Raw genomic sequence first — 26,002 nt, 5'->3', positions numbered from 1 at the left:
GGCTTTCTTCACTCCTGCCAGGAACCAGTTCTGGAACCTGCTGTTCTCCACCGTGGTCTGGGTCAGCGGTTCTCGCTCAGAGCATGAGCCATTTCACAGGACAAGAGACGTGTGTCTCGCTGGCTTCCTTGAGGCTACTTGTCCCTGTAGGTTTCAAAACCATTCAAGTGGTCAGGGTTGTTCAGAAGGTTCAAGTCCCTTTTCTTTTTAGTCTGTAGCCGCCTTCTTATTGTCACCAGTCTCAGTCTTTCTGTTAACCTTTTTGTCCCCTGATGCACATCAGTCAGAGGGGGAAACATCTCAACTTTGTTGTGTCTTTCTTTTATGGAATCATCTCCTTTTTGACCATTTTTCTCTCCAGTTCCTTTCCTTTCCTTTCCTTTCCTTACGTGTTTTTTCTCTTTTATCCCTGTTTCCGCATTAAGCCAATCTGCTCAAAACTGTTTATATTCTTGAGTGAGGCATTCTAGCTTCCCTGGCAGTTTCCTGCTGACCTCCTCTTGTCTTCTTTTCTGGTCTTTCTTCAAGTAAAAGTACCTGTTTTGTGAATTCTCTGCTTTCCAGATGGTTTTAAGGTCTTTACATACTGATTTAAGACTCCTCTTACATTAATATCTACATTTTTATTGTTTCTGCGGCCTTTCCTTAGTAGTTTTTTTTTTTAGGCATTCCTATTTTGGGGAATTTGGCAACTGTTGTCCCCTGAATAGCTGCCACCCTGTGTCCAGTGCTAGCTGGCAGTTCTTCATCAGTCCATGACGGGCCAAGCTTGGTCCCCCCGGGAGGAGACAGGAGCACCTGTGGTTGTTCATCTCCCTGAGAGTGTGATCTGGAAGGATCTCCTCAAATGAGTGCAGCAGGAGGAATGCTGGCTATTCTCAGGATGCACTAGGCACTATTCTAAGCTGACAGTTCTTTCCAACAGCCCCGGGGGGCAGACTCTCTTGCCAATCCAGAATTTGCAGAGGGGGGACATCAAGGCACAGAGCTTCCCCCAGTTCAAATAACTCATTTGATAAACTCCTTTAGAAGACTGTTTAAATTTACATTTAATTCATACCTGTTTTGGTATACTTCTGTTTCTACGTACATGAAAGTCCCCTTTGCTTTTTGCACTGTATCTTTCCAGACCCTTTTCCATGTAGTCCTCTCTCCATGTACAGTGGGAACAGCTGTGTTACGCAGATGAAATGTCTGATACTTGGAAGGAGAAGCTCCGTGTCTGTTGGTACCTGATCCTCTTAGGGACGTCTCAGTAAGATGGTACTCAGGTCCCTTGGATGCAGGTACACTCTTAGAAAAGAGCCTTAAAAACTGTACAGCAGGCAAAGGAGTGGTCAGCTTACTCCCCTTCCTAGGATTTCGTTCTCAGAATCTTACAGAATAACTTTCTCCTGGGACTTTCCCTTTAGGTTAGGGTTCAACTTCCAGATTAAAGCCCTTTCCTCTGCTAATTCAAGGTTTCAGTTTTTTTATTTTGAGGTTTTTTTGGTTTCTGTTGTTGTTGTTTCCCCCCCCCCCCCCCCCCCCCCCCCCCCCCCCCCCCCCCCCCCCCCCCCCCCCCCCCCCCCCCCCCCCCCCCCCCCCCCCCCCCCCCCCCCCCCCCCTTCCATCCTTTTACACAGCTGAAAACTCAGGTCACGGCCAAGACTGTCTTCGAAGACTTCACTGAAGGCGAGCTCACGTTCCAGCCCACGTATAAGTATGATACTGGCTCCGACGACTGGGACACCAGGTAGGTAGGGAGTTGTGCAAATGGAAACCCAGAAATTTCGGGAAGCACTTGTCCCCATGGACCTAAAGAAGGAGATAGGAATCCTATGACTTCCCCGTGTTTTGCACTCTGGTCAAACGTTTTCCCTCAGTATCTGCTCATTCAGCAGCCCTACCTTCCCACATGTTTTCTTTTCAACTGCCTTAGGCTTTGTTCCACAATAATTTACTTTTCAGTTATGCTTAGGGTGATAGGATGATTCTAAGCAGCTTAGCTTGTACTTGGTCACTACATAGGAGTTTATCGTTTTTCTTAGTGCTTATGGCATGCCTCACATTATGTCACACACTTCTATGACCTCATCTAATCATCCCTACAGCCACCGGAAGTAGGTGTGATTTATTATCCCCAATTCTTAGATCGGAGAACGGAGGCATGCACAAATTAAAGAGCCTCTCAAGGGGCACCTGGAGCGTGCGACTCTTGATCTTGAGGTTGTGAGTTCGAGCCCCATGGTGGGCATAGAGATTACTTAAAAATAAAAATCTTAAAAAAAAAAAAAAAAAAAAAAAGAGAGATAAGAAATAAAGAGCCTCCCAAACAGGGAAGTGTAGAGCCAGGATTCTAACCTAGGCAGTAGGAATTCAGAGCCTGTTTAAACCACCATCTTTTAAGGGCCACAGAGTACCTACTTGCAGGTTGCTTTTTTCATCTCATCCCCATAAGAGGGTAAAGAGCAGGGAATCATTCTGAACCGTGTTTGGCTTAGAGACCTAGCAGCTGTTTTGGGTGATACCCACAGGGTACATGCTGTCCCCTGGTGGGCCCGAAGCACTGTGCCTTCTTGGGTCCCTGGGCCTGCATGCACACGCATTTGGAGGCCCTGGCCTGTCTCCCCAGCCGAGCCAGGGTGCCAGCCAGGCACTGGGCACTGGTGTGCCTGTGTGGGCCCCCAGCGCAGACTTTGTATTTCAGTGAGAAGTGTCGTGCTCCTGCCTGGTGTGACCGGGTCCTCTGGAAAGGGAAGAACATCACTCAGCTGAGTTACCAGAGCCACATGGCCCTGAAGACCAGTGACCACAAGCCTGTCAGCTCAGTGTTTGACATTGGGGTAGGTGGGGAGCTGATACCCCTTGCGATCACTCTGTAGGGAACTGGTTCTCATAACCACCTTTGTCGTTTTGGTCTCCTCCTCCCCACCTGAGTGTGAGAAAGCTTTTAAATGTTTTTAGGGGTGCCTGGCTGGCTCAGTCTGTAGAGCATATGACTCTCGATCTTGGGGTTGTGAGTTTGAATCCCATGTTGGGTGTAGAGAATACTTAAAATTAAAAAAAAAATTTAAATAACAGTGTTTTAATTTAAATCCAATTCATAATTATTTTCGTATATTTCTCCTATGTATTCCTACGTACATGGAAGTTTTCCTTTTTTTTTTTTTTTTTTTTTTTTTTTTTGGACTATGTCTTTCTAGGCCTTTTTCTATGCACATACAAATGTGTCAGTATCCTATATACAACACAGAGGATGTTTTTTCTTTTTGTAAAAGAGATCATCTTATGCACATTGTTCTGAGAGAATATCTTTTTTTCCCTACTGACTATGTCTTAGGAGATCTTTCTATGTCAGTAAAGGTAGAGCTCCCTCCTCCTCCCACTTCTGCTGACTCTGTATGAGCTTATTTCCCACATCCTGGCTAATACTGAATTTTATCACTCTGAAATTTCTGCCAACCCAATGAGCCAAAAGGAAAAGATATGTCATTATTATAGATTACATTTCTTTGATTGCCAGGTTGAACATCTCTTTATTTATTATCTCTTCTCCTGTGACTTCTGTTTCTTTATTTTACCAATTTTCGAGGGTTCAGGTAGAGGCATATCAGAATCTGTGAGGATGTGGTGGCTTGAAAAAAGCCTAACGGATGTTACAAAGTTTTATTATTGGAAAGTGACAAAAACTGTGTTTATAATTCACAATACCGAAGGGAAGCCCTGACACAATCTTAGCTGATGGAGCACAGGTTGCAAAAGCTTGAAAAATGCCACTTTAAATCAAACCCTAGAGAAGTTTCTCGCCGCAGGCCTGTTGACAGGCAGCAGAGTCACTGGACATCTTTCTGCCCCAGCTCTGCGACCTGGCAGAGCTCCCAACCAAGCTTTCACTCCAGTGTCTTCTCAGCTAATCAGGAAGCGGTTGGCTTTACCACAAGTTCAGCCTCTGGAGGACCCTCCAGAGACTATTGTTAATTGGGTTCTTTGTTAATTAATTAAATCTATTTAGTCTTCACTTTCTGTATGGCTGTCAACTGCTCTTTCCCAATACTGTGCATGTCTTCTTTACTGAAAAGGAGGAAATGGGCAGAAGGCAACTCAGGCTCTGATGTCTCCCTCCCAGGTGAAGGTGGTCAATGAAGAACGTTACCGGAAGACTCTGGAGGAGATTGTTCGCTCCCTGGATAAGATGGAAAATGCCAACATTCCTTCTGTGTTCCTTTCTAAGCGAGAGGTAGGAAGGACATGTTAAGAACATTGGCACGAGGCTCTTCTATTCATAGAACTTAAGTCTCATCTTCGAGGTCTCGGAATTCCAGGAGGCACCAGTCCGACCACTGGGCTCTAGTCTTCTTGACTGATAGGCTGCCACTAGTTAAAGCGAGGCTGCTGATGTTGGCTGAGAGGAGGGGGTTGTTGATTTAGATGATGTTCATCTCCTGATCGTCTATATCAGAAGCCTTTCACCTTTGTGGCTCCTATGTTTCACCCACACATGGGCCATTCATGTATTAAATGATGGCATAGATGAGCCAAAAGGTGTTGTGTTTGATTTCAGTGTAACTGGGTAGGTATTCTCGCGGTAGGGTGGGGGTGGGGGGGCGGTTCTTTCTCCCAATGTTTTGCTCTGACTGAGATTAAATTGAATCAATTTCTTGGGTACACATGTGTTGGTGGGAGGCGAGGCGGTGTAGAAAAGGGATGGGCAGTGGAGGAAGTCAAGTTAGGGCTGAAGATTTTTCATGGAAGAGCTACAGCCTAGATCGTTGAGAATAGACAATACCAAGAAGCCAATCAAATGGAGATTTATGGAGAGGGTATTGTTAATGCCCCAGAGGTCCAGCTACTTGGAAAGATGTGCTTGGTCTTCATGTTTGGGGGTGCACTTTGTAAAGGGTATCTTGGAATTGGCCTTTGGATATAGAAGATAGAAGATTTGAACTTGGATTCCTTCAGGAAATTTATTTATAAAACATGAAGTTTTTGGATTCCTGGGTTGAACATAGACAGCTGGTCTTAGTGGAGCTGTGGCCTCCCTGGTAAATGCCTAAATCAGAAACGTGATTCAAAAGAGGTAGTCCTTCATTTTCTTTCCAGAAAGGGCAAAGATTGCTCAGTTGGGGTGGCTGGGCAGGTTGCCGAGAAGAGAGCACTGGTCTGACTGGTCCCGGTCTTGCCCCCAGTTCTGTTTTCAGAATGTGAAGTACATGCAGTTACAAGTACAGTCCTTTATAATCCATAATGGACAAGTGCCGTGTCAGTTTGAGTTCATCAACAAGCCTGACGAAGAGTCCTACTGTAAGCAGTGGCTGAATGCCAACCCCAGCAGAGGCTTCCTCCTGCCAGGTAAGGCCTCTCTTCCTAGTTTCCCGGTTGCTGGTTTGGGGAACACTCTACCCTGCCTGTTTATTTTCCTAAAATAAGCTTTTTTGTTCCTGAGTGTTTTGTTGTCTGGTTGAAACTTCTAAAAGCCCTGTGGATGTGAACCATCCATGAATAAAATATAAAAACAGTAAAGGGCAGGAGTTCAGCTTGAAAAGCTTTCTCAGCCATCTATGTGTTCCATAATTTCACAGAAAGAGAAGACAGAAGACCTCTGGGAAGCAGGTGCTGCTGTCGAAGGACCCATTTTCACTGTCTGCCTCACTATAATCAGCTCCCAGCGTCTGCTCTTATAGGGAAAGATAACGGGGTGGTAATCCAGAAATTATATCTGGCCCTGGAATGTACCATTCATGTCTTTCCCCTGACTGCTCCTTTGCACTCTGCATCGTGCTGTGTGGCAGAGGGATTAAGCCTGTTTTGTGGACAGTTCGCAGGCTGATATTTGCATTATATTTTCTGCTGGATCAGGTGTCTTCATCTGACCTGGCCCAGGGCAAGTGCCTTGATCCATGCCTTCAATTCTATTAATAATTCTAACTTGAGCTGTGCTCCTTTGTACTTGGATTTCATAGCAGTGGCCTATTTCACATGTTTTTGTTTGTTGTTTTCATATTCCCACTTGGACTATAAACTCCTTGTTCATGTGTCCTCTGAGTGCTGAGCACATACATACTTGTTGGTTGGCTGATTCGTCTTATTTCCTTTCCCAGCCCTTTGTGCCTGATCCTTGCCCCCTCTGTCCCCTTTCCTCTTGGCCTCTCACCAGCCAACATTACTTTTAATGTTATTCCTCAGATTCTGCCATTGAGATCGAACTGGAGCTATTTGTAAATAAGACCACGGCTACAAAGCTCAACTCAGGTGAAGACAAAATTGAAGACATTCTGGTTTTGCACTTGGACAGGGGAAAGGATTACTTTTTGTCAGTGACAGGGAACTACCTGCCCAGCTGTTTTGGATCTCCCATTCATACACTGTGCTACATGAGGGAGCCAATCTTGGACCTGCCGCTTGAAACTATTAGAGAGCTGGTGAGTTATATGCTATAGGGAACCATCTAGAACTGTAGCAGCCGAGCCAGTCAAAGAAGATAGTCTCTGTCTTTCGTACATAATTCATTAGAGAAACTCAGCCATGGATACTAAGATATGAAGCTTCCCTGGCTCCTAATTTTATTCCTTTTTTTTTGTTTCAATCATCACTTGGTCATTCTTCAGCCCGAACTAAATTTTCTGAGACATAGAAGGCTCCTATGGGGAGAATTCGAGTACAAGGGGACTAATTTAGAGCAGATTTATAGTGATATGCATTTTTCCCCCTTCGAATGCACTTTTTTGATTTAGGGACTCTTGATTTCTATCCTCTTCATTCTATAAGGTGAAAACAGAGGCCCAGTAAGGAGAGTGATTGGTTACAGGTCACATGGTGAGTTAACAGTGGACCTGGCCCCTGCATTTAGGTTTTTGGACTCCCAAGTCTGTGCCCTTACCTCACAGACCACATTCTCACCCTGGTTCTGACAGTGAAATGCTGTTGACAGGATGTGTTTTCCAGAAGACAATGTGTATTTCACCTGATTCATTGAAACTGCTTGCTGTAACCCACTCTTACTTCTCAAAAATCACCTTTTGTACCTTGATTCTCCCACTTGATTTCATTTGCCCGTGGAACGTTTGCTTAGGGGATTGCAATGCTTTCCTTCTTCCATGGGTTCGCTGCCCCCATGGTCAGTATTTTGGAGCTAGGCTGTCAGAAGTTCCATTGGTGGGCCTTCAGACTATGTTTTTTATTTCTTTTCAGACTCTGATGCCACTACAGACTGAAGATGATGGGATCCAGTTGGAGAACCCCATGGGGATCCCCAAAGAGCTCTGGATGATGGTTGATTACCTGTACCAAAATGCTATCCAGCAGGTAGGTGGTGGTTACGCAGTCAGACCTGACTGAGGCCAGGCTGCCTTGGGAAAGAACATCAGCTCCAAGAACTTTTGGTATAAGAAGCTTTTACCCCAAGGAACCTGTGGAAAGCTTTTCCTCCCCTAGGGAGTGAACGGGGGATAGATTCATGTTTCACACCCCCGTGAGACCTTGCTATTACACACAACACTTGATTACCCCCAAGGGAAGCAGCCTTGCATAGGATGGCCTTCGAGGCACACCATGTTTCCCCGACCTGGTCTCTGGGGTCCTCCAAGTAGAAAGACATCTGGATTCTTCTCAGGATGTCAGCCTGCTATCCTTATGAGGAACTCTTGCCAGTTTCTGGGAAGGGGAGGGGCTAACTTGTTGATGAGCCAGACCAATGTAGGAGACCAGATGGGGACCCCAGGCCTTGAGTCAGGAGGCCTGACTTCAAGAGTGATTTGGGCAAGCTTCATGAAATCAGATTGGTCAGTTTCACTGAGTCATTCATACAGGGAGAAGACTAATACAAACTAGAGTCTATCACAGCTCTACCACCTGGGAGCAGCATACGTTTTTATGACATTCTCTTTTCATTTCTCCCCACTCCTCACATTTATCATTACAGTGTACCAAACACTGTTCTAAGTGTTTCACAGCATTGCCTCGATTAGTTCTTACAATGGCTCTCGGATGAAGAACCAGAGGTCCAGGAGGCTAAGTAACTTGGTCAAAATCCCAACGCTGATAAATGAGTAGGATTGGAATTTGAACTCAGGGAATTTGTCTGTAGAAGTCACCTCCTTGAGCAGGGGCCATGCTAATCTTATGTGTATCATTTCAGTTTTGGTACACATGCTGCTGAAGCGAGCAGAGAAGTTACTTCTTTTTTTTTTTTTTTTTTTTAACATTTATTTAGTTATTTTAATTTAAAAAAATGTTTTAATGTTTATTATTTTTGAGAGAGAGAGACAGAGACAGAGAACAAGGAGGGGCAGAGAGAAAGGGAGACAGAATTGGAAGCAGGCTCCAGGCTCTGATCTGTCAACACAGAGCTTGACGCAGGGCTCAAACCCACAGACTGCGAGATCATGACCTGAGCTGAAGTCGGCCGCTTAACCAACTGAGCCACCCCGGGCGCCCCTATTTTTATTTATTTTTGAGAGAGAGAGACAGAGACCAACCATGAACATGGCAGAGGGAGAGGGGCAAGACAGAGGGGGACAGAGGATCCAAAGCCAACTTTGCACTGACAGTATAGAGCCCAATGTAGGGCTTAAACCACGAACTGTGAGATCATGACCTGAGCCCAAGTTGGACGCTTAACCAACTGAGCCACCCAGGAGCCCCCAGAAATCACATTCTTAAGTATTGTGCTAATCTACCTTCTCTGTAGAGCTCCGTTCAAGTGTAACTTTTGAGCAATACGTAGAATATTATTATTCAGTTATATGGCATTAAGTCATTTAGTAAAATGATTATAAAGCATGCTAGGACTCATGGAAATACCTTTATTGCCGTAATCTTGTTTTCACAAGGCAGGGAGGTGCCTTTTTCTTTTTTTAATTTCATTTTTTTAAATTTACATCTAAATTAGTTAATATATAGTGCAATAATGATTTCAGGAGTAGATTCCTTAATGCCCCTTACCCATTTAGCATCCCCCCTCCCACACCCCCTCCAGTAACCCTCTGTTTGTTCTCCATATTTATGAGTCTCTTATGCTCTGTCCCCCTCCCTGTTTTTGTATTATTTTTGTTTCCCTTCCCTTATGTTCATCTGTTCTGTGTCTTAAAGTCCTCATATGAGTGAAGTCATATGATATTTGTCTTTCTCTGACTAATTCATTTAGCATAATACCCTCCAGTTCCATCCACGTAGTTGCAAATGGCAAGATTTCATTCTTTTTGATTGCTGAGTAATACTCCATTGTATATATATACCACATCTTCTTTATCCATTCATCCATCGATGGACATTTGGGCTCTTTCCATACTTTGGCTTTGTTGATAGTGCTGCTATAATCATGGGGGTGCATGTGTCCCTTTGAAACAGCACACCTGTATCCCTTCAATAAGTACCTAGTAGTGCAATTGCTGGGTTGTAGGGTAATTCTATTTTTAATTTTTTGAGGAACCTCCATCCTGTTTTCCAGAGTGGCTGCACCAGCCTGCATTCCCAAGGGGGGTGCCTTTTTAACTTTCTCCATCTTATAAATGATATATTTTCTTCACGTTTTTCTTTTTCTGGTTAATCCCTCTGTAACACTGCAGGAAACATAGCTACTTTTAAGTTTTCCCTTATCATTGTGTATAGTATGCCATACCTATAGTGTTGTGTTCTTTTCTTTTAATGTTTGTTTATTTTGAGAGAGAGCATGAGCAGGAGAGGAGCAGAGAGAGGGGGAGAGAGAAAATCTCAAGCAGGCTCCATGCTGTCAGCACAGAGCCCAACGTGAGGCTCGATCTCACGAATCATGAGATCGTGACCTGAACCGAAATCAAGAGCCGGACACTTAACCACCTGAACCACCCACGTGCGCCCTATAGTTTTATAATAGATGTTTTATCACTTTAAAGACCTGTGGTGGGAGCATGCTTGGGAAGGCCTGAAAGATGAATTAACCACATCAGCCCTAAATTTATCAGGGTGTTTACCAGGGTGATTCAAAGGCCTCGCTACACCGCTCACTCCCTTTTTACACCTTGCTGGTGATCATATTTCTAGGTCCGGAAATCATGGCCGATTTTCTGAGAATATAATGATCCTGTGACTTTCTTTCCTTTTGCAGGAAGATCTGTTTCAGCAGCCAGGCCTGAGGTCAGAATTTGAGCATATCAGGGACTGTTTGGATACTGGAATGATTGATGCCCTCTGTATCCTTCAGGCACTCATGTGTGCGTGCATGCGCGCGCGCGCGTGTGTGTGTGTGTGTGTGTGTGTGTGTGTGTTTGTGTGACTACGATCAAGAGGTGAGAGAAAAGAAAGAACAGTATCTTAAGGCTCAAAATCTGATCTTGTGTCCTCAGCTATCATATTTTTCTTAAAGTTTGCATAGAGAAGACTTTACAACTTTAAGCAACTGATACAGCAGGAACTCATGAAGGCCCAGCTAAGCTGACAAAGAGCTTGGCCCCCTTCACTGTGTCAGGCTGGCATCCTAGCTCTGAGTGGAGAGCCTGACTGGGCAGGCTGCACTTCTGGCCTGTGCTCCTTCCTGGGCCTTTTCCTAACCATGGCACAGCATCGCCTTTTCCTTAACGATGGGCCAAAAGCCGCCAACAATCATTCTGTGGCTGAAGCCCTGCTGCTTTTCCTGGAGAGCCTGCCAGAGCCTGTCATCTGCTACAGCGCCTACCATAACTGCTTGGAGTGTTCTGGCAGCTACACAGCAAGTAAACAGGTGAGGGGAAGCGTTAAGCATCAGCACACACGTGTTGCAGCCCCGGGGCCTCATGGGGCCTGAGGGAACAAAGTGGGCGCAGTCCCTCAGACACAGTGTCCTAGTAACTCAGCTCCAGAGCTTTCCTTCCCAAACCTGTTCTTCCTTTCATGTCCGCTTTTCTTTTAGTGGCTTCACCCTTAATTCCAGTGACTCAACCCAGAAACCTGAGTCATTTCTGAGCCGTCCTCCGCTCACCTCCCACATGCCCAGTTCCCTTGATCTGTCACCCGTCATCTTCTGTTCTCGTGTACTCACCTTGGTTGAGCCCTGGATTCAGTCTGTCCCTCTGCTGATTTGTTTTGTATACGGCCCTCAGACCATGTGCTCTAAAGCTCTCGTTATGTCACTGTTGGTCAAAAACCACACATGGCTCTCCATTGCCAGTTAATGATTTTCTTAAACAAATACTCAAGACTTTTCATGATCTGGCCTAGTGGTTCACACATGTAACATGCCATGGCAGAATAATCTAGAAAACTTGCTAATAATATGGGTTCCAGAGCCTCACCCCCACATCCACCGAACCCGAATCTCTTTTGGAATATTTCTTGTGCGAGCTTCCCGACTGATAACGATGATGTGCCAATAGCTGGAGTACGCATTGAATTTTGTCCTGATCGACCGCTCTCGGCTTAGCGCCTGTTCAAACAGTGGTGCTCCTGCTAAAATTGACTTCTTGGTTTGTTCTCTCTCCTTACCTCACTGTTTTCCTTCTCTTGCCTTTTTTACACTTTCTTTTGCCCTAATCCTTACCTCTGCAAGCCCAGTCTCGTCCTCAAGACCCAGCTGAAAATGTCTTCCATTCCCCTACATCTTTTGAGAGCACATAGTTAGAATATTGACCCCTAAATTTTTTGTAATGTTTTTATTTATTTTTGAGACAGAGAGAGACAGAGCACGAGCAGGAGGGGCAGAGAGAGATGGAGACGCAGAATCGGAAGCAAGCTCCAGGCTCTGAGCTGAGAGCACAGAGCCCGATGTGGGGCTCAAACTCACAGACTGCGAGATCATGACTCGAGCCGAAGTCGGATGCTTAACCGACTGAGCCACCCAGGCGCCCCTAGAATATTGACCTCTAAATTCACACGGTGCTTGATCTGTGCTTCTCTTTTGACTCTTGTGCAGAGTGCTAAGTGATCAGGACTTTCTTTGCATAGCCTTACTAATGTCCTGGGATCGTGCACTCAGTTGCTGGAATATAGCAGATGCCTAACAGATGACTGACTGACTGAAAAGACAAATCCCAATTCTCCCTCTTTCAGGTCATTTCTACCCTCCCCACATTCCACCAAAATGTCTTCAACTACTTGATGGCGTTTTTGCGAGAATTACTGAAAAAATCAGCAAAAAATCATTTGGATGAGAATATTCTAGGTAAGCAGCCAAGTGTCTGTGGAAAGCATCTCTGCCAACCGAGACTCATTAGCAGAAATGTACTTGAGGGAGGTCCCAAGACCACTGCCGTGGAACTAAAATCTCCAGCTCTGGGCACAGTTCACCCTCATGCAGCTTTTGTTTTTCAAGCAGAAAATAACGCTTTGGGGCACTCCTCCCAACTCAACAACACAAGAAGAAGTAGTGCTTCTTTTGCTGAATTGTTTTGTTTTCTGTGTTTTTCATGCAGCTAGCATATTTGGCAGCTTACTGCTTCGAAACCCAGCTGGTCACCAAAAGCTTGACATGGCAGAGAAGAAGAAGGCTCAAGAATTTATTCACCAGTTCCTCTGCAACTCACCCTGAGCCTATCTCCTCTCCTATTTTATTTGAGGCAGCCAATTACCAGCCCCACCTGTTTCAGATCAAGAAGATATGAGGGTTCTTGGAAGCAAAAGCGGCAGCTGCCTGTTTTCCTGAGCCCAGACCCCCCCCCCCCCCCCGTGGCTGTCACACTCATTGGTACTGTGAGTCGTGAAGACCTGGGGGGAATCCACCACAATAAAACTGACAGTCAGTGTTCAGCTTTAGTTATTTAACACAGATCTCTCTATTTTTAAAAATTTTAAAGATGTTTAAATAACCGTACTCTTTGTGCTCACTCAGCCAGCCTGCCTCCAGGGCATTGTCAGTGCCTTCCCTGTAGCCTGGGCCGAGCTCCCCATGATCAGATATTTGAACAAACTTTGGGGTCCTGAAGGGAGAATGAATTGGACAGCAAGAATGCAAATGGGATCTGCTGGGTAAACAGGTCACAGCCACCCCAGATGCTTCCAGTTCTCTAAGCGCATGTGTATATGTATATACAAAGCCTACCCCCCTTCCTACTCAGATGTGGCTCAACAGCTCTGGGGCTGGCACTCAGCCTCTGAGGGCAACACAGTGGCTTGAAAATGAAAATACTGAAGAAATTGATGTTGTGGTGAAACAAATGGGATTTTCTGGGTCAGCAAATCCTCTAAACTGTATATGATGCATCCCCTTTCTCATATGTGTAATATATTTTAATGATAAATGTATTTTTAACAGTGGTTGTTTGTATGTTTTTCTCTCTTAAGAGAGGGCAGTTGGACTTTTTGTGGCTTAAGCATTTCGGCAGCTGGTCAGGGGCCAGGCATCTATCTCTTTGGCCCCTGACCAATCTGGTGGGTGACGATCACTACTCATAGTTTTCAAGCAACGGATGTACAGGCATGGCCAGAACCCCTTGACCCTGATGTAGTCTCTGGGAGTTGTCCCACCCTGAATATTCTAGAGAAGTAGCTTATGGGGAAAACAGGCAGTGACTTCCGGGAGGTTCTAACAGATTTAACAAGCATTTTGAAGAGACAGAATAACGAAGGTACACGCAAAATCGCTTCTTGGGCACTTGAACGCCTAGACTCCCTGGCTGTGTAAAATGTGACCAAGATGCAGGCCGACAGGATGACTGTGAACGGTCAAAGAGAGGGAATGGCCAGTAGGTGGCGCTGACTGGCCCGGGCGGGAGTCCAGTAGAAGCCGGCAGTCTGCAGGGCGAAAAGTTGGGACCGACGGCCTGGGCTGTCGTGAAGAAGGGAGTGGAGCGTCTTGTGCGCGCGCGAGGGGAAGAGGCGGCGCCGTCCTTTGGCTGCGCTTGGAGTACTCCCTGGTTCTGCCATTTGGATCCGATCTTCCTTTCCTGATCCCAGCTACTATACTAACTTTGGTGATGAGGGTAAGCTGGGAATGTCACAGCCTTGCAGGCTCCCCTTGCGGGTCCCAGCTAGAACTCGGATGGCCGACTGTGGTCCTTCCCGTAGGAGTTGTGGCTGCGAGGGTGAGGGCGGTCAGCGTAAGCCGGGCTGAGGCTGCTTTCGACTAGTGGTTGAGGGGTTCGACCCCTTTTCCTTGCGTGTGGTGCCACAGAACAGACGCCCCGACTCCCGGCCGGCTGCGGACACTGCCGGCGCTTCTCAGCGCGGGGCAAACTTACTGTCCCGCGGCGCCTCCACCGCGCCCCGCCCCGCCCCTCCTGCTCGCCAATTGGAGGCCCGAGCTCAGCCCCCACACCGCCTAAACCAACCAGAAGCGCCAGAGAGAGGCGGGGCCGGTATCTCCTCCTTCCTCCGGAAAGCGGAAGCGGAAGTGACGTTTGGGGAAGGTGGGGGCAATCATGGTGCCGCTGGGGAGGGGAGAAGCTGCCGCTGCCGCCGTTGCCGGGAGCCGCGGAGGTAAAAGGCGAAACTAGACGCGGCCTGGGCTCGGGGCTTCCCGGGGGGCGCGGGACTTAGGCTCCCTCCTGAGGCATTTCCCAGTAGAGACCCCACTCTGGTCACCATAGGGACCCCACCCCTCCTCCGTTTCCATGGGGATGGGTATCCAGCCCCCCTTGCCTGTTTCCATGGAGACCCGGACCCTGCCTCTCTTCGCCCGGCTTGGAGCCCCCCAGCCTGTCTTCGGATTTTTCCGTGTAGCCCTGGCTGGGGGCTGTCCCAGTCAGGTTCCTTTTCCCAGCCTTCTCTTAAGGGTGCTCCGTTTGTACTACTCGTGTGCCACCCTCAAGCCTCCTGGTCTTGTTTGTTCCGGACAGTTGGGTCTCCGCTTAGCTGCTGATGGTGCCGGGGAAGCCCTGAGGGGCCGCCGGTGCTCTTATCTCTCCTCCGATGCAGCGAAATGTGCATCTACCCGGGTTGCGTAAGCCAGAGCAAGGGGTCGGGCCGGTTCCTCCCGGATCCAATCCCTTGGCCTGTCTCTGGTAACTACCTCTCTGTCTAGCCGCCCCACTCCGTAAAGGTTCACTTTCTAACCCAGGACAGAGGAGAGAGATAAAGTGTAAAGCCAGACTGAAAACGAAAAGTGATGTGCTGATTATTTTTAAATTTCGTTCTGCCTGCCAAACCCAGATTTGTAGAACCGGTGTGTTTGCAGCTAAAGGAAGAAGAACTAATCCAGAACAGAAAAGATTTCAAATTTGGTATCCTTCCTGTGAGAACATATCTTTCGAAGAGAGGATGTCTTCCCAAGAGAGTATATCTGCAGGTCTTTCATTCATTTAACTGACATCTCCTGAACTCCTAGTGTCATCGTATTGTGCTAGGGAGAGTAGAAACAAAAATAAGACTCACCATTCTCTCGCTGCAGAGAGCACACTATACAAGCATGGGTCTAGTGGACACCACATTGTTTTAGGAGGTAAATAGATATAATGGTCTTCTTTGGATATGCCTGACTAGGGATCAGACCGTCTACCCAGAAGCTGAAACATCTGTTTTAGGAAGGAGGGAATGAATTCACACTTGCTTTCCCTACTATTACCAGACATTGTGCTTTAATGAACATTATCTCTTTTACTCTGTGTAACAACTCTGAGAGAACGGGGATTACCAGTCCCACCTTATCCATAAGAAAGATGGAGCACAGAAAAGTTACCCAGGTACTAAGTGGCAAAGCTGGAATTTGTGGGTAGGTGACCCTGCCTCCAAAGTTCCACTTCCACAATGGACTACACTGCCTCGTGGTCTAATCTGGGGCATATCTGAATGGGGTTTTCTTACTTTAGGATGTGTAATAACTCAGCCTTGAGGCAGTTTGTCCTCTTCTCCCCTTTAAGTTTGGCAGTAAGGCATGTTTGGAAGGTCTTAAGAACTACTTATTTCTTCAGTTGTGTGTGTGTGTGTGTGTGTGTGTGTGTGTGTGTGTGTAAGGCATTGCTTTTCCTTTAAAATGACTTGATGGTTTCAAAGTTAAACTTTAAAAAATATGATTCCCAAGGAAGATGATTTTCATTTACTTTGGCCTCTTCTTCAAGTGAGAAGAAAAATGTGCCCTGTGGTTGCCAAGGAGGTCCCAGGGTATGGCTCTAACTCTGGCTTTGTCCTCTTGCAGATAGGTCATTACCTTTCCATTTCTCACAATTGGGCTGAGCACGATTGAACCATGGGGGAACACAGTCCGGACGACAACATCATCTACTTTGAGGCAGAGGAAGATGAGCTGACCCCCGATGACAAGATGCTCAGGTTTGTGGATAAAAACGGACTGGTGCCTTCCTCATCTGGAACTGTTTATGATAGGACAACTGTTCTTATTGAGCAGGACCCTGGCACTTTGGAGGATGAAGATGATGATGGACAGTGTGGAGAACACTTGCCTTTTCTAGTAGGGGGTGAAGAGGGCTTTCACCTAATAGATCATGAAGCAATGTCCCAGGGTTATGTGCAACACATTATCTCACCAGATCAGATTCATTTAACAATAAACCCTGGTTCCACGCCCATGCCAAGAAATATCGAAGGTGCAACTCTCACTCTGCAGTCGGAATGTCCAGAAACGAAACGTAAAGAAGTAAGTAAAGCAGTGGGTGAGGGCCCAGGTTTGCTTTGGAGAAAAATCCTTACACAACTCGCATTGGCCGTTTTAGCTGGGGAATAAAGGAGTCCCTGGAATGAGGACCTACAATGGCTTTGCTTGTCCGCAACACATAATGCTTCATATTTTGTTGTGACTGCTTTCTGGAACTTTTGGTTTGTATAGCCATATTGAAATTTGAGAAAGCTAATTTATAATTTTTCACCTTTTCTTGCCCGCATCGTAAAATCAAATAGAAATTTCATTGAGGTAAGTCCATGTTTCTGAGGCTGGAATAACTAAATTTGGCTTATCTCTGGGGTGTGTATAAATGATTTGTTGGGGAGATGAGTATCTGCTGAAATATGCTTTATTTTTGTAGTGAATATTTGATGATTAACAAAGCCTCGCTTTCTCTTGTAAGAAATTCAGGCAAGAGACAGTAAACGAGAGCAGGTGATCTAAAATAAGTTTTCGTGCTCATACTTAGCTACTGTGAGTAAGGTAATGTATGTCACAATGGTTGGAAAACCGTAAAGCATTGTGCAAATTGGACTGGTAGTGATCATCAGCAGAACGATATGGGTTAAAGGTAACGATAGACATTATCTAGGAACTGATTACAGGTCAATTAGAAAAAAACAGATCACTGGTAATTGCAGCGTCAGGGACTAAATGTAAACTGTTACCAAACAGACATGGGATAAATCGCTTAGCAAAATATTTTTTCTCTTAGGCTGTAATTAAGGCCTTGAAATGGGAGAATTTTATTATTCATGCCATATGGCTTTCCCATGACTAGCCGTAGAATCTCAGAGCTGGAAGCAACCATAGAGAAACCAACCGTCTTGTCCTCCCTCCCACCTCACGCAGGCATTTCTCTACAGCATCTCTGACATTAGTTCCTCTGGTGTCTGCTTGAACACTTGCAGAATGACGAGAGCTCAGTGTTTCCCTGCTCAGCCTAATCCATTTATTGGCCAGCTCTGATTGTTAGAAAGCTTCTACTTGTATAGAGCCAAAAAACCTGCCTTCCTGGAGCTGCCGCTCACTGGTTCTAATTCCGCCTTCCTGCGCAACAGCAGGTTCAACCTTCCTCTCCCAGGACAGATCATGGATTTCTTTGAACATCATGGATGTCTCTTTATCTTCTCTTGTACAGGCTAAACACCTCGATTTACTTAAATAGTCCTCTTTGACATTTTCCCCTGATTTCTCATCAGTCCGGTCACCTTGGATTGTGTGAATTCCAGTTATCCGACGTCTTCTTAGAAATTCATAACTGAGCACAATCTCACAAGTGTGAGGCAGCCAGCACTGAATAGTGTGTGACCCTTATCTTTTAATCTGGACACTGTACTGTAATTGCTGTATAGGCTGTATTTTATTAGCAATGACAAGCTGTCGGCTTGTACTTGGAAACCTCTAGAATAGTGATTCTTAACTGGGGGCAGTTTTGCTCCTCGGAAGACATTTAGCAATGTCTGGAGACATTTTGGTTGTCATACTGGGGAAATGCTGCTGCAGTCCAGTGGGTAGAGGCCAAAGATCCTGTTAGACATTCTGTAATATACAGGACAGCCCCCTGCAACAAAGAATTATCTGGGCCAAAATGTTGATTGGCTGTTTTCCAATAAAACTTTCTTTGCAAAACAGCCAGTCGGCTAGATTTTACCTGCTGGCTGGAGTTTGCCAACCCCTGGATGGGAACATAGGGAGCTTAGGGAATAGTTGAAAAGAAGGATGGACAGGTAGCAGAGATCCAGACATGGAAGGTGGTGATAACATGCTGAGGGCTTTGGACTGTATTGGGGAAATAGTGGGGAACCATTGAAGGTGTCTGAGCCAAGGATTCATATGGTTAGAGTAGCATTTTAGAAATATTGCTCTGGTAGCAGTGGTAGCTTGATTTCCCAGTTAGGAGGGGTTGTAGTTTAGATTTGGGGTTTTGTTTGAGTCTGATGAAGGGTAATGGTCTTGTGTTTGAAGAATGAATTGCGTATGATTCAAAGGATTCATCCATTTTTCTAAGTATGTTGGGTTCTTCTCTTAGTTCAGGGACCCCACGGATGATTGATGGAGCTTCAGGACTAGGAATCAAGTAGTTAGAGTGCACCGTGATAGGTGCTTTAACAGAGGCCTGTTCAGCATGCTATGTCAGGCTGAGGAGAAGGCGTCAGACTCTGCTGCTCCCATCACCTTCTGGGAATGGTGAGTCCCATCAGAGGAATCAAGAAGTCCAGAAGAGGAGAAAGTTTGGTGGGGAAACTGATGAGTTTGTTTGGAGTATAGTGAATGTTTAGTCTTTGAGGAAAAGTGAATCAAACAAGTTGAGAAGCCCTTTGGAAATGTAGGTCTGAAGTCAAGGAAATGGCTCAGGATTCACAAATGGGCAGTAGGTCAAAGGGTGGGCAGTTTACTCAAGACAGGAGTTTAAGAGTTGGCCAGAGAATGTGAAGGTTAAAAAGAGAAAGAGGAACCAGAGATCACATAGTCAAAGAGATGGGTGGAAAACGGTGTTGTGGAAGGCGAGGGAAGAGTGTCAAGAAACAGAACTATTCTGTGTGACCCTGCAGAGGGGTTGGGGGACCCAAGAGAAGCCACTGGTTCTGTATCTGTGCCATTGATCACGCCACGAGAAGTTTTTCGGTAGAGCACTGGGGGCCGAGGCCAGCTTCCAGTGATGGAGAAGTGAGTGGGTGGTGGGGAAACCGGAGGAAGGAAGTGTCAAGTTGGTTTAGGGTTTTTTTACTATGGTAGTTGGAGGAAGAAGAGTGATGAGGTAGTAGCAGCTCAAGGGGTGGGGGTGGGGGGGGGTGAATCATTTCTTTAGCACAGAAAACTTGAACATGGCTTAGAGCCTAAACTGCAGGCCATCCCCAGTTAATGATTACTATGTGAAAGCGCTTCAAGCACAAATGTTTGGGAAACATTAAGTTGAATCAAGACAGAGGTTTGTTTATTATGGAATTTCTCTGAATTGTTGATGTGGTCATAACTACGGAGGAAGGAAATGCAGAATTCTCCAAATGTTGTGAACTTGGGAAACCATTTTCAGGTCTTATTTCCAAGGTCAGTATTTTGTGGAACCCATTTTGGGAAATGCTGATCTAGACAGAAAAGGAGGAGATGGTAGGGCGGGAATGATTATGCAATCACTTACATGAGCTGTCACTTTCCCACTACAGGTCTTCCTTGACTTACGGTGCGGTTATGTCCCGATAAACCCTTTCTAAGTTGAAAATAGTGCATCGAAAACACCTAACCTACGATCTCGTAGCTTAGTCTAGCGTGTCTTAAACGTGTTCAGAGCCCTTACATTAACCTACAGTTGGGCAAAATCATCTCAAAGCCAATTTTATCATGACGTGTTGACCAGCTCATGTAATTGATTGAATACCGTACTGAAAGTGACAAACAGAATGGTTGTATGGGCACAGAATGGCTGGAAGTATATCGGTTGTTTACCCTGGTAATCTCAGGGCTGACTGGGAGCTGTGGCTCCCTGCTGCTGCCCAGAGTCACATGAAAGTACCCTACCTCATATCACTAGCCCGGGAAAAGATCCAAATTCACAATTTGAAGTACAGTTTCTCCTGGATGCATGTGGTTTTCTCACCATTGGAAAGTGGAACCATTATAAGGTGGGGACTGTACTGGCATCCTAGTTGACTATTCATGTCTTCAGGTCTTGTTGAGTAGATAAGGTCAAGAGTACTGTGAGCACCTTGTTCAGTCTACTGTGGATTTAGCTCACTGTACTTTTATCCCACCATATCTTTCCATTCTGTCCATGAAGCCTACATGGAAGATTCTAGAAATTTTAAAAAATCAGTTGATGTGAAGGAGAAGCATCAATGGCTTTTAGTCTTTGAAAATGTTGCTTATTGAGCAGGCTTTCAGGGGACTTGACTTCCTGAAACACCATTTTACTTTAGCTTTTTCTTTAACAATAATTGGGGTGGGGAGGACACTGAAATTCATTTAAATGGTCTGAGAGGCCAATGTTTATGACTGTTTGATAACACTTTTCATGATTTCTGTATTCCCTCTTTTCCCCCCTTTTTTTTTTTTAACTTGGGCTTTTTCTTCCTTCATCTCCATGTACAGGTATTACTCTTGAGAAATCACATCATTTGATAACTAGTTAGTCTTCTTGGCCTCGCAAGCAGCTTATTTTCTGAGTCAGATTTTAGCCTGATTTTCCTGTTCACCCCTGATTGTTCCATTGTTTCCTGTAGTGTATAGTTGGCTTACCTGTTACTTCACTTTTTTCCTAAGTGCTTGTCTTGCGTAAAAATAAACCAGCCAGAACCTGGCTACAGATGCTGTCTTCTTCCACGGGGCCACTGGCCATTCTGACTCTAATTTCATGTATCTTATTTTCATACTTGCTGTCTTACTGCCAGCAAGTATGGTAGCTTTGAGAAATCTCCAATCAAAATATGTCATTCTACACAAGATGAGCATTCTAAAGAGTTGTTCCTTTTGTGCCTTTCTCTTTTGGGTTTCTGAGCAGCTGGGTTCATGTAGTCCGTGGTTTCCCAAACTTTCTTGCATCTGTGTCTTCCTGAGAACCTGCCAGGACCGTCTTGTCACCTGTTCACCTACCTCTGTACGAACCACACTGGTGAATGTTAATGTACCTCCTGGGGCTAACTGACCTTGCCACTTTGCTGCTGAGTAATTGGCTAAGAAGTCAAGAAAGCCGGGAAATCCTATACCATATGTGTCCTTCATGGCGCACCAAAATTTTCTGGTACATCGATTGGAAAAGAGTATCTTTTTTTTTTCTACCAAGAAGCACAGTTTCAGAGATGCTTTGTGAATTAGGCTGCTTGCTATATTAGTCAGTGACACTGCAAGAGGAGTTTTGGCTTTTTTCTTAGTGTGGCAAATTTTAAATATAAGAATAAAGGGAGGGGCACCTGGGTGCCTCAGTAAGTTAAGTGTCCAACTGTTGATTTTGGCTCACGCCACGATCACACGGTTCCTGAGACGGAGGCCCATGTCGGGCTCTGTGCTGACAGCATGGAGCCTGCTTGGGATTCTCTCCCTCTCTTTCTGCCTTTGCCCTGCTCACATGTGTGCACTTTCTCTTTCTCTCTCAAAATAAATAAATCAAAAAAAAAAAAAAAAAAGAGGGGCGCCTGGGTGGCTCAGTCAGTTGAGCGTTCAACTCTTGGTTTCAGCTCAGGTAATGTGAGTTCAAGCCCCACATCGGGCTTTGTGCAGCTGGAAGCGCAGAGCCTGCGTGGGATTCTCTGTCTCTCTCTCTCTCTCCCTCTCCCTCTCTCTCTGTCCCTCCCCCACTTGTGCTGTCTCTGTCTATCTCAAAATAAATAAATAAATTAAAAAAAAAAAAAAGAATAAGGGGGAAAATTTGATTCTAGTGTTTTGCAATATGTCCTTTACTTTGGGAGACCTAGTTCCAATCTCATTCCTCGTTATGAACCCCTCAGGCAGTGGAATGATCCACTCTGACAAATGTGGATGTTGCTGACTCTCCCAGAGGGGAACTACTTGCTTTTTAGCCTTTGCAAACTGTGATTACATGTCTTCCCAGGCTCCCTTCTGAACTCCCACAGAATTGCCATTCAGAACTAGGACTTGAAATTCTGGCGTTCAGGATCCACTCACTCTTTCCACAAGCTTTTACTTATTATCTACTTTTGTCAGGTATCAGGAAGGTCAAAGAAATAATCCCTGCCCTGGAGGGCTTGGACTCCAGCAGCGAGACTGCTGGAAGCTGTGTGTGCGGGATTTGTAGAAGCCAGGGCAAGAAGCATTTTCCGTTTACCACCAGGAGAAGCCATTTATGCGTGCTTCCCTGCACGCCTGCGTGTGTGTTACACACCTCCTCGCGGCCATCGGCATTTCTGTCACTGAAGCCCGCTGGCCTGGAAAAGGGACGGAGGTGGTTTTGTGTACATACTGGTTTTACAGCATGGTGCTGCAGAAATAACAGGTCTCAGATTCACATTTTATATAAGCTGTACCTATTGGATATTGCTAACATTTTGCTATTGTAGGACATTGGAAAAAGAACCCACATTTTAATGTTTTTCTCTTATTTAAATCAAGCCTGTTTCTTAAAATTGTTTCTTCTGTGAAGTGCAAAGGGATAATTTAGACCCAGAGTTCCATCTTTGTTCTGCTTTATTCTGTGTGGCCTTGGGCGAGCTGCTCTGTTTCCTCTTTTGTAAAATTGAAATAAAAATATCTCATTGCATTTTGTGAAGATTAAATGAGATTTATTCATACATAAATATACAACAGTATGTGCATAAAACATCTAGCACAGTGTGGTCGTTCAGTGAACGCTCATTTACTTTCTGTCCCTTGTAGGCCCACGCAGTTTTTGAAGGAGGTGCGGAGGTAATCTCCAGTTTATGAAGAGGTTGAAATGGCCTCTGTTAGGAACTCTTTGGTTCCTAAAAACAAGGTTATGAGGGGCGCCTGGGTGGCTCAGTCGGTTGAGCATCCGACTTTGGCTTGGGTCATGATCTCGCAGTTCGTGAGTTCGAGCCCCGCGTCAGGCTCTGTGCTGACAGCTCAGAGCCTGGAGCCTGCTTCGGATTCTGTGTCCCCCTCTCTCTCCACTCCATCCCTGCTTGTGCTCTGTCTCTCTCTGTCTTTCAAAAATGAATAAACATAAAAAAGAAAATTAAAAAAAAAAAACAAGAATCAAGGTTATGAATTGTGGTTGGGTTCCAGGACAGCCTACAGAAGTCCCAGTAACCCCTAATTCACTGAACTGTTGTATTAATATCACTGTGGAATGTGAACCACTGTTTATGATCAGGAGAACATGTTTTTAGCCCTACTGCGGAACTCTGTGAACACCAGCCCTCATCACTGGTAGTCTGTTGCCTTTGACTTCCTTAGCCACCCGGCCACTGAAAGTTACTTCCATGGTGGGCATTTGGAGCACCAGGCAAAGCTGAGGGCTCATTAAAAAAAAAAAAAAAAAGGGGGGGGCGCCTGGGTGGCTCAGCCGGTTAAGCGTCTGACTTCAGCTCAGGTCACGATCTCGCGGTCCGCGAGTTCGAGCCCCGCGTCGGGCTCTGGGCTGATGGCTCAGAGCCTGGAGCCTGCTTCCGATTCTGTGTTTCCCTCTCTCTCTGCCCCTCCCCCGTTCATGCTGTGTCTCTCTCTGTCTCAAAAATAAATAAACATTAAAAAAAATAATAATAAAAAAAAAAACACCCTTTTGGGGCGCCTGGGTGGCTCAGTCGGTTCAGCGTCTGACTTCAGCTCAGGTCATGATCTCGCGGTCTGTGAGTTCGAGCCCCACATCAGGCTCTGTGCTGACAGCTCAGAGTCTGGAGCCTGTGTCGGATTCTGTGTCTCCCTCTCTCTGCCCTCCCCTGCTCATGCTCTGTCTCTCTCTCTCTCTCTCTCCCAAAAATAAATGAACATTAAAAAAAAAAAATTCAAACACCCTTTTTTGGGTGCCTGGGTGGCTCAGTCACTTAACTTTCCAACTTTTGATTTTGGCTCAGGTCATGATTTCATGATTTGTGGATTTGAATCCCGCATTGGACTCTGTGCTGGCAGCACAGAGCCTGCTTGGGATTCTCTCTTTCCCTCTCTCTCTGCCCCTCCCCTGCTCATGCCCTCTTTTCTCTCTTTCTCAAAATAAAGTAACATTTAAAAAATAAAAACAATAAAAATACTTTAAAAATAAAATAAAAAACACCCTTTTTATTGAGCTATAATTGACATCTGACATTATATTAATTTCAGATGTACAACATAATGATTCAGTATTTGTATACATTGTGAAGTGATCATCCCAATAAATCAAGTTAACATCGGTCACCACACATAGTTGCAGTTTCTTTTCTTTTTTAAAAAAAATTTTTTTTTAATGTTTATTTATTTTTGAGACAGAGAGAGACAGAGCATGAACAGGGGAGGGTCAGAGAGAGGGAGACACAGAATCTGGAACAGGCTCCAGGCTCAGCTGTCAGCACAGAGCCCGACGCGGGGCTCAAACTCACGAACTGCGAAATCATGACCTGAGCCGAAGTCGGCCGCTTAACCGACTGAGCCACCCAGGCGCCCCTACAGTTTCTTTTCTTATGAGAACTTTTAAGCTCCCTCTTGGCAGCTTTCAAATATACAATATGGTACCATTAACTTTAGTCACCATACTGTATCCTGCATCCCCGTGACTTAATGTACTTTATGAACCAAGGGGTCTTCTAGCCAAGGAATAAGGGCTCTGATTACGCTGGTGGTGTTGGGAGGGTAAGATGCCTAGCAACCGCTGAGTGCCTGCTGTGTACTAGTCACTGTGTTAGGGGCTTCCACATAGTTTTGTATTCGATCTTTATCACAGTTTATAAGCTAGGTACTTTTAGCCCTCATTTTACAGATGGAAAGAAAAACGGCTTAAAAACATACAACTGGCAGGTGGTAGGAATGAGGTTTGAACTAAGGGCTTTCTGGATGCCAAAGCCTGTGCTTTTGTAACAAACGCACCACCTTTGTAAAGACATGGAGGAGACTCGGCCACCGAGGCCCGTTAGCCATGGAAAGGGCTGAGCATCGAGGAGCAGCAGGGCAGCGTTAGTTCTGCAAGGGTAAAAGGCTGAGGTGTGGGAACCGCTGTGTGAAGTCAGCTCGGGTTAGTGGGCAGTGGGAGGCCCGATGAAGAAATGGGGGCAGTCAGAGCTCTTGCGTTTCTACATTGAGCACTGTGGTTACGCAGTGGGGTAGAAGAAATGAGATCGGTGCCGGTCTGGGAACAGAGCTGGTATTGGGGAGAAGGGTGGGAAGTCCCTCGTGTTGAGGAGGACTGGCCAGGCCAGTCGTTGGTTTGTGAGAATGTTTAGGCACTAGGTGCTCAGGGCCAGAGACTCCCTTTCCCATTGAACATGGGGCTGGTAAAGAGTGTAGAATCTAGTTCCCTTGGTCCCTCATTTCTTTTTCCTCTGGCAGAAACCCAGTCTTTTTTCTTTGCTGAAAAAAAATTAAAAAAAAATTTTTTTTTTGTTAACGTTTACTTATTTTTGAGACAGAGAGAGACAGAGCATGAACAGGGGAGGGTCAGAGAGAGAGGGAGACACAGAATCTGAAACAGGCTCCAGGCTCAGCTGTCAGCACAGAGCCCGACGCGGGGCTCGAACTCACGGACCGTGAGATCATGACCTGAGCCGAAGTCGGCTGCTCAACCGACTGAGCCACCCAGGCACCCCTGCTGAAAAAAAATTTTTTAATATTTATTTATTTACCTTGAGAGAGAGAGAGAGTGAGAGAGCGCGTGCGCTAGCACACGTTTGAGTTGGGGAGAGTCCGAGAGAGGGAGGGAGGGAGGGAGAGAGAGAGAGAGAGAGAAAAAGAGAGAGAGAGAGAGAGAGAGAGAGAGAGAGAGAGAGAGAATCCCAAGCAGGCTCCATGCTCAGCACAGAGCCCAACATGGGGCTCACTTCCACGAACTGTGAGATCACGACCTGAGCCAAAAGTCAGAGGCTCACTTAAGAGTCAGAGGCTTAACTGACTGAGTCATCCAGGCGCCCCCTTTTCTGAAATTTA

At 45.7% G+C, this 26,002-nt stretch overlaps 2 protein-coding genes and 1 non-coding gene across 6 annotated transcripts in view; 2 read left to right on the top strand and 1 right to left on the bottom strand.

Moving 5' to 3' along the window:
• Positions 1 to 13,182, top strand: part of INPP5B (inositol polyphosphate-5-phosphatase B) — a 47,241-nt gene extending 34,059 nt beyond the window's left edge. The window contains 10 exon segments of the mRNA XM_045035565.1: positions 1,626 to 1,735; positions 2,690 to 2,825; positions 4,109 to 4,219; positions 5,169 to 5,331; positions 6,166 to 6,401; positions 7,171 to 7,284; positions 10,064 to 10,148; positions 10,548 to 10,675; positions 11,980 to 12,091; positions 12,342 to 13,182. Coding sequence (XP_044891500.1) covers positions 1,626 to 1,735; positions 2,690 to 2,825; positions 4,109 to 4,219; positions 5,169 to 5,331; positions 6,166 to 6,401; positions 7,171 to 7,284; positions 10,064 to 10,148; positions 10,548 to 10,675; positions 11,980 to 12,091; positions 12,342 to 12,457 — 1,311 coding nt within the window. The 3' untranslated portion in view covers positions 12,458 to 13,182.
• On the bottom strand, positions 8,043 to 8,146 carry LOC111562107. Its single transcript, XR_002745160.1, has one exon. It is a non-coding gene; the product is annotated as a U6 spliceosomal RNA (small nuclear RNA).
• A 1,008-nt stretch (positions 13,183 to 14,190) lies between the features above and the next one.
• Positions 14,191 to 26,002, top strand: part of MTF1 (metal regulatory transcription factor 1) — a 46,688-nt gene continuing 34,876 nt past the window's right edge. For 2 of the 4 annotated variants that reach the window (XM_006934585.5, XM_006934584.5), the window contains exons 1-2: positions 14,191 to 14,343; positions 15,998 to 16,456. In XM_006934585.5, coding sequence (XP_006934647.3) covers positions 16,049 to 16,456 — 408 coding nt within the window. In that variant the 5' untranslated portion in view covers positions 14,191 to 14,343; positions 15,998 to 16,048. The other 2 variants (XM_045035566.1, XM_019836682.3) reach the window with 2 other exon arrangements.

The sequence above is a fragment of the Felis catus genome, chromosome C1 (genome assembly GCF_018350175.1).
Source record: "Felis catus isolate Fca126 chromosome C1, F.catus_Fca126_mat1.0, whole genome shotgun sequence".
NCBI lineage: Eukaryota > Metazoa > Chordata > Mammalia > Carnivora > Felidae > Felis > Felis catus.
The sequence above is the reverse complement of the archived record's forward strand: the minus strand, read 5'-3'. Positions and strand labels throughout refer to the sequence as shown.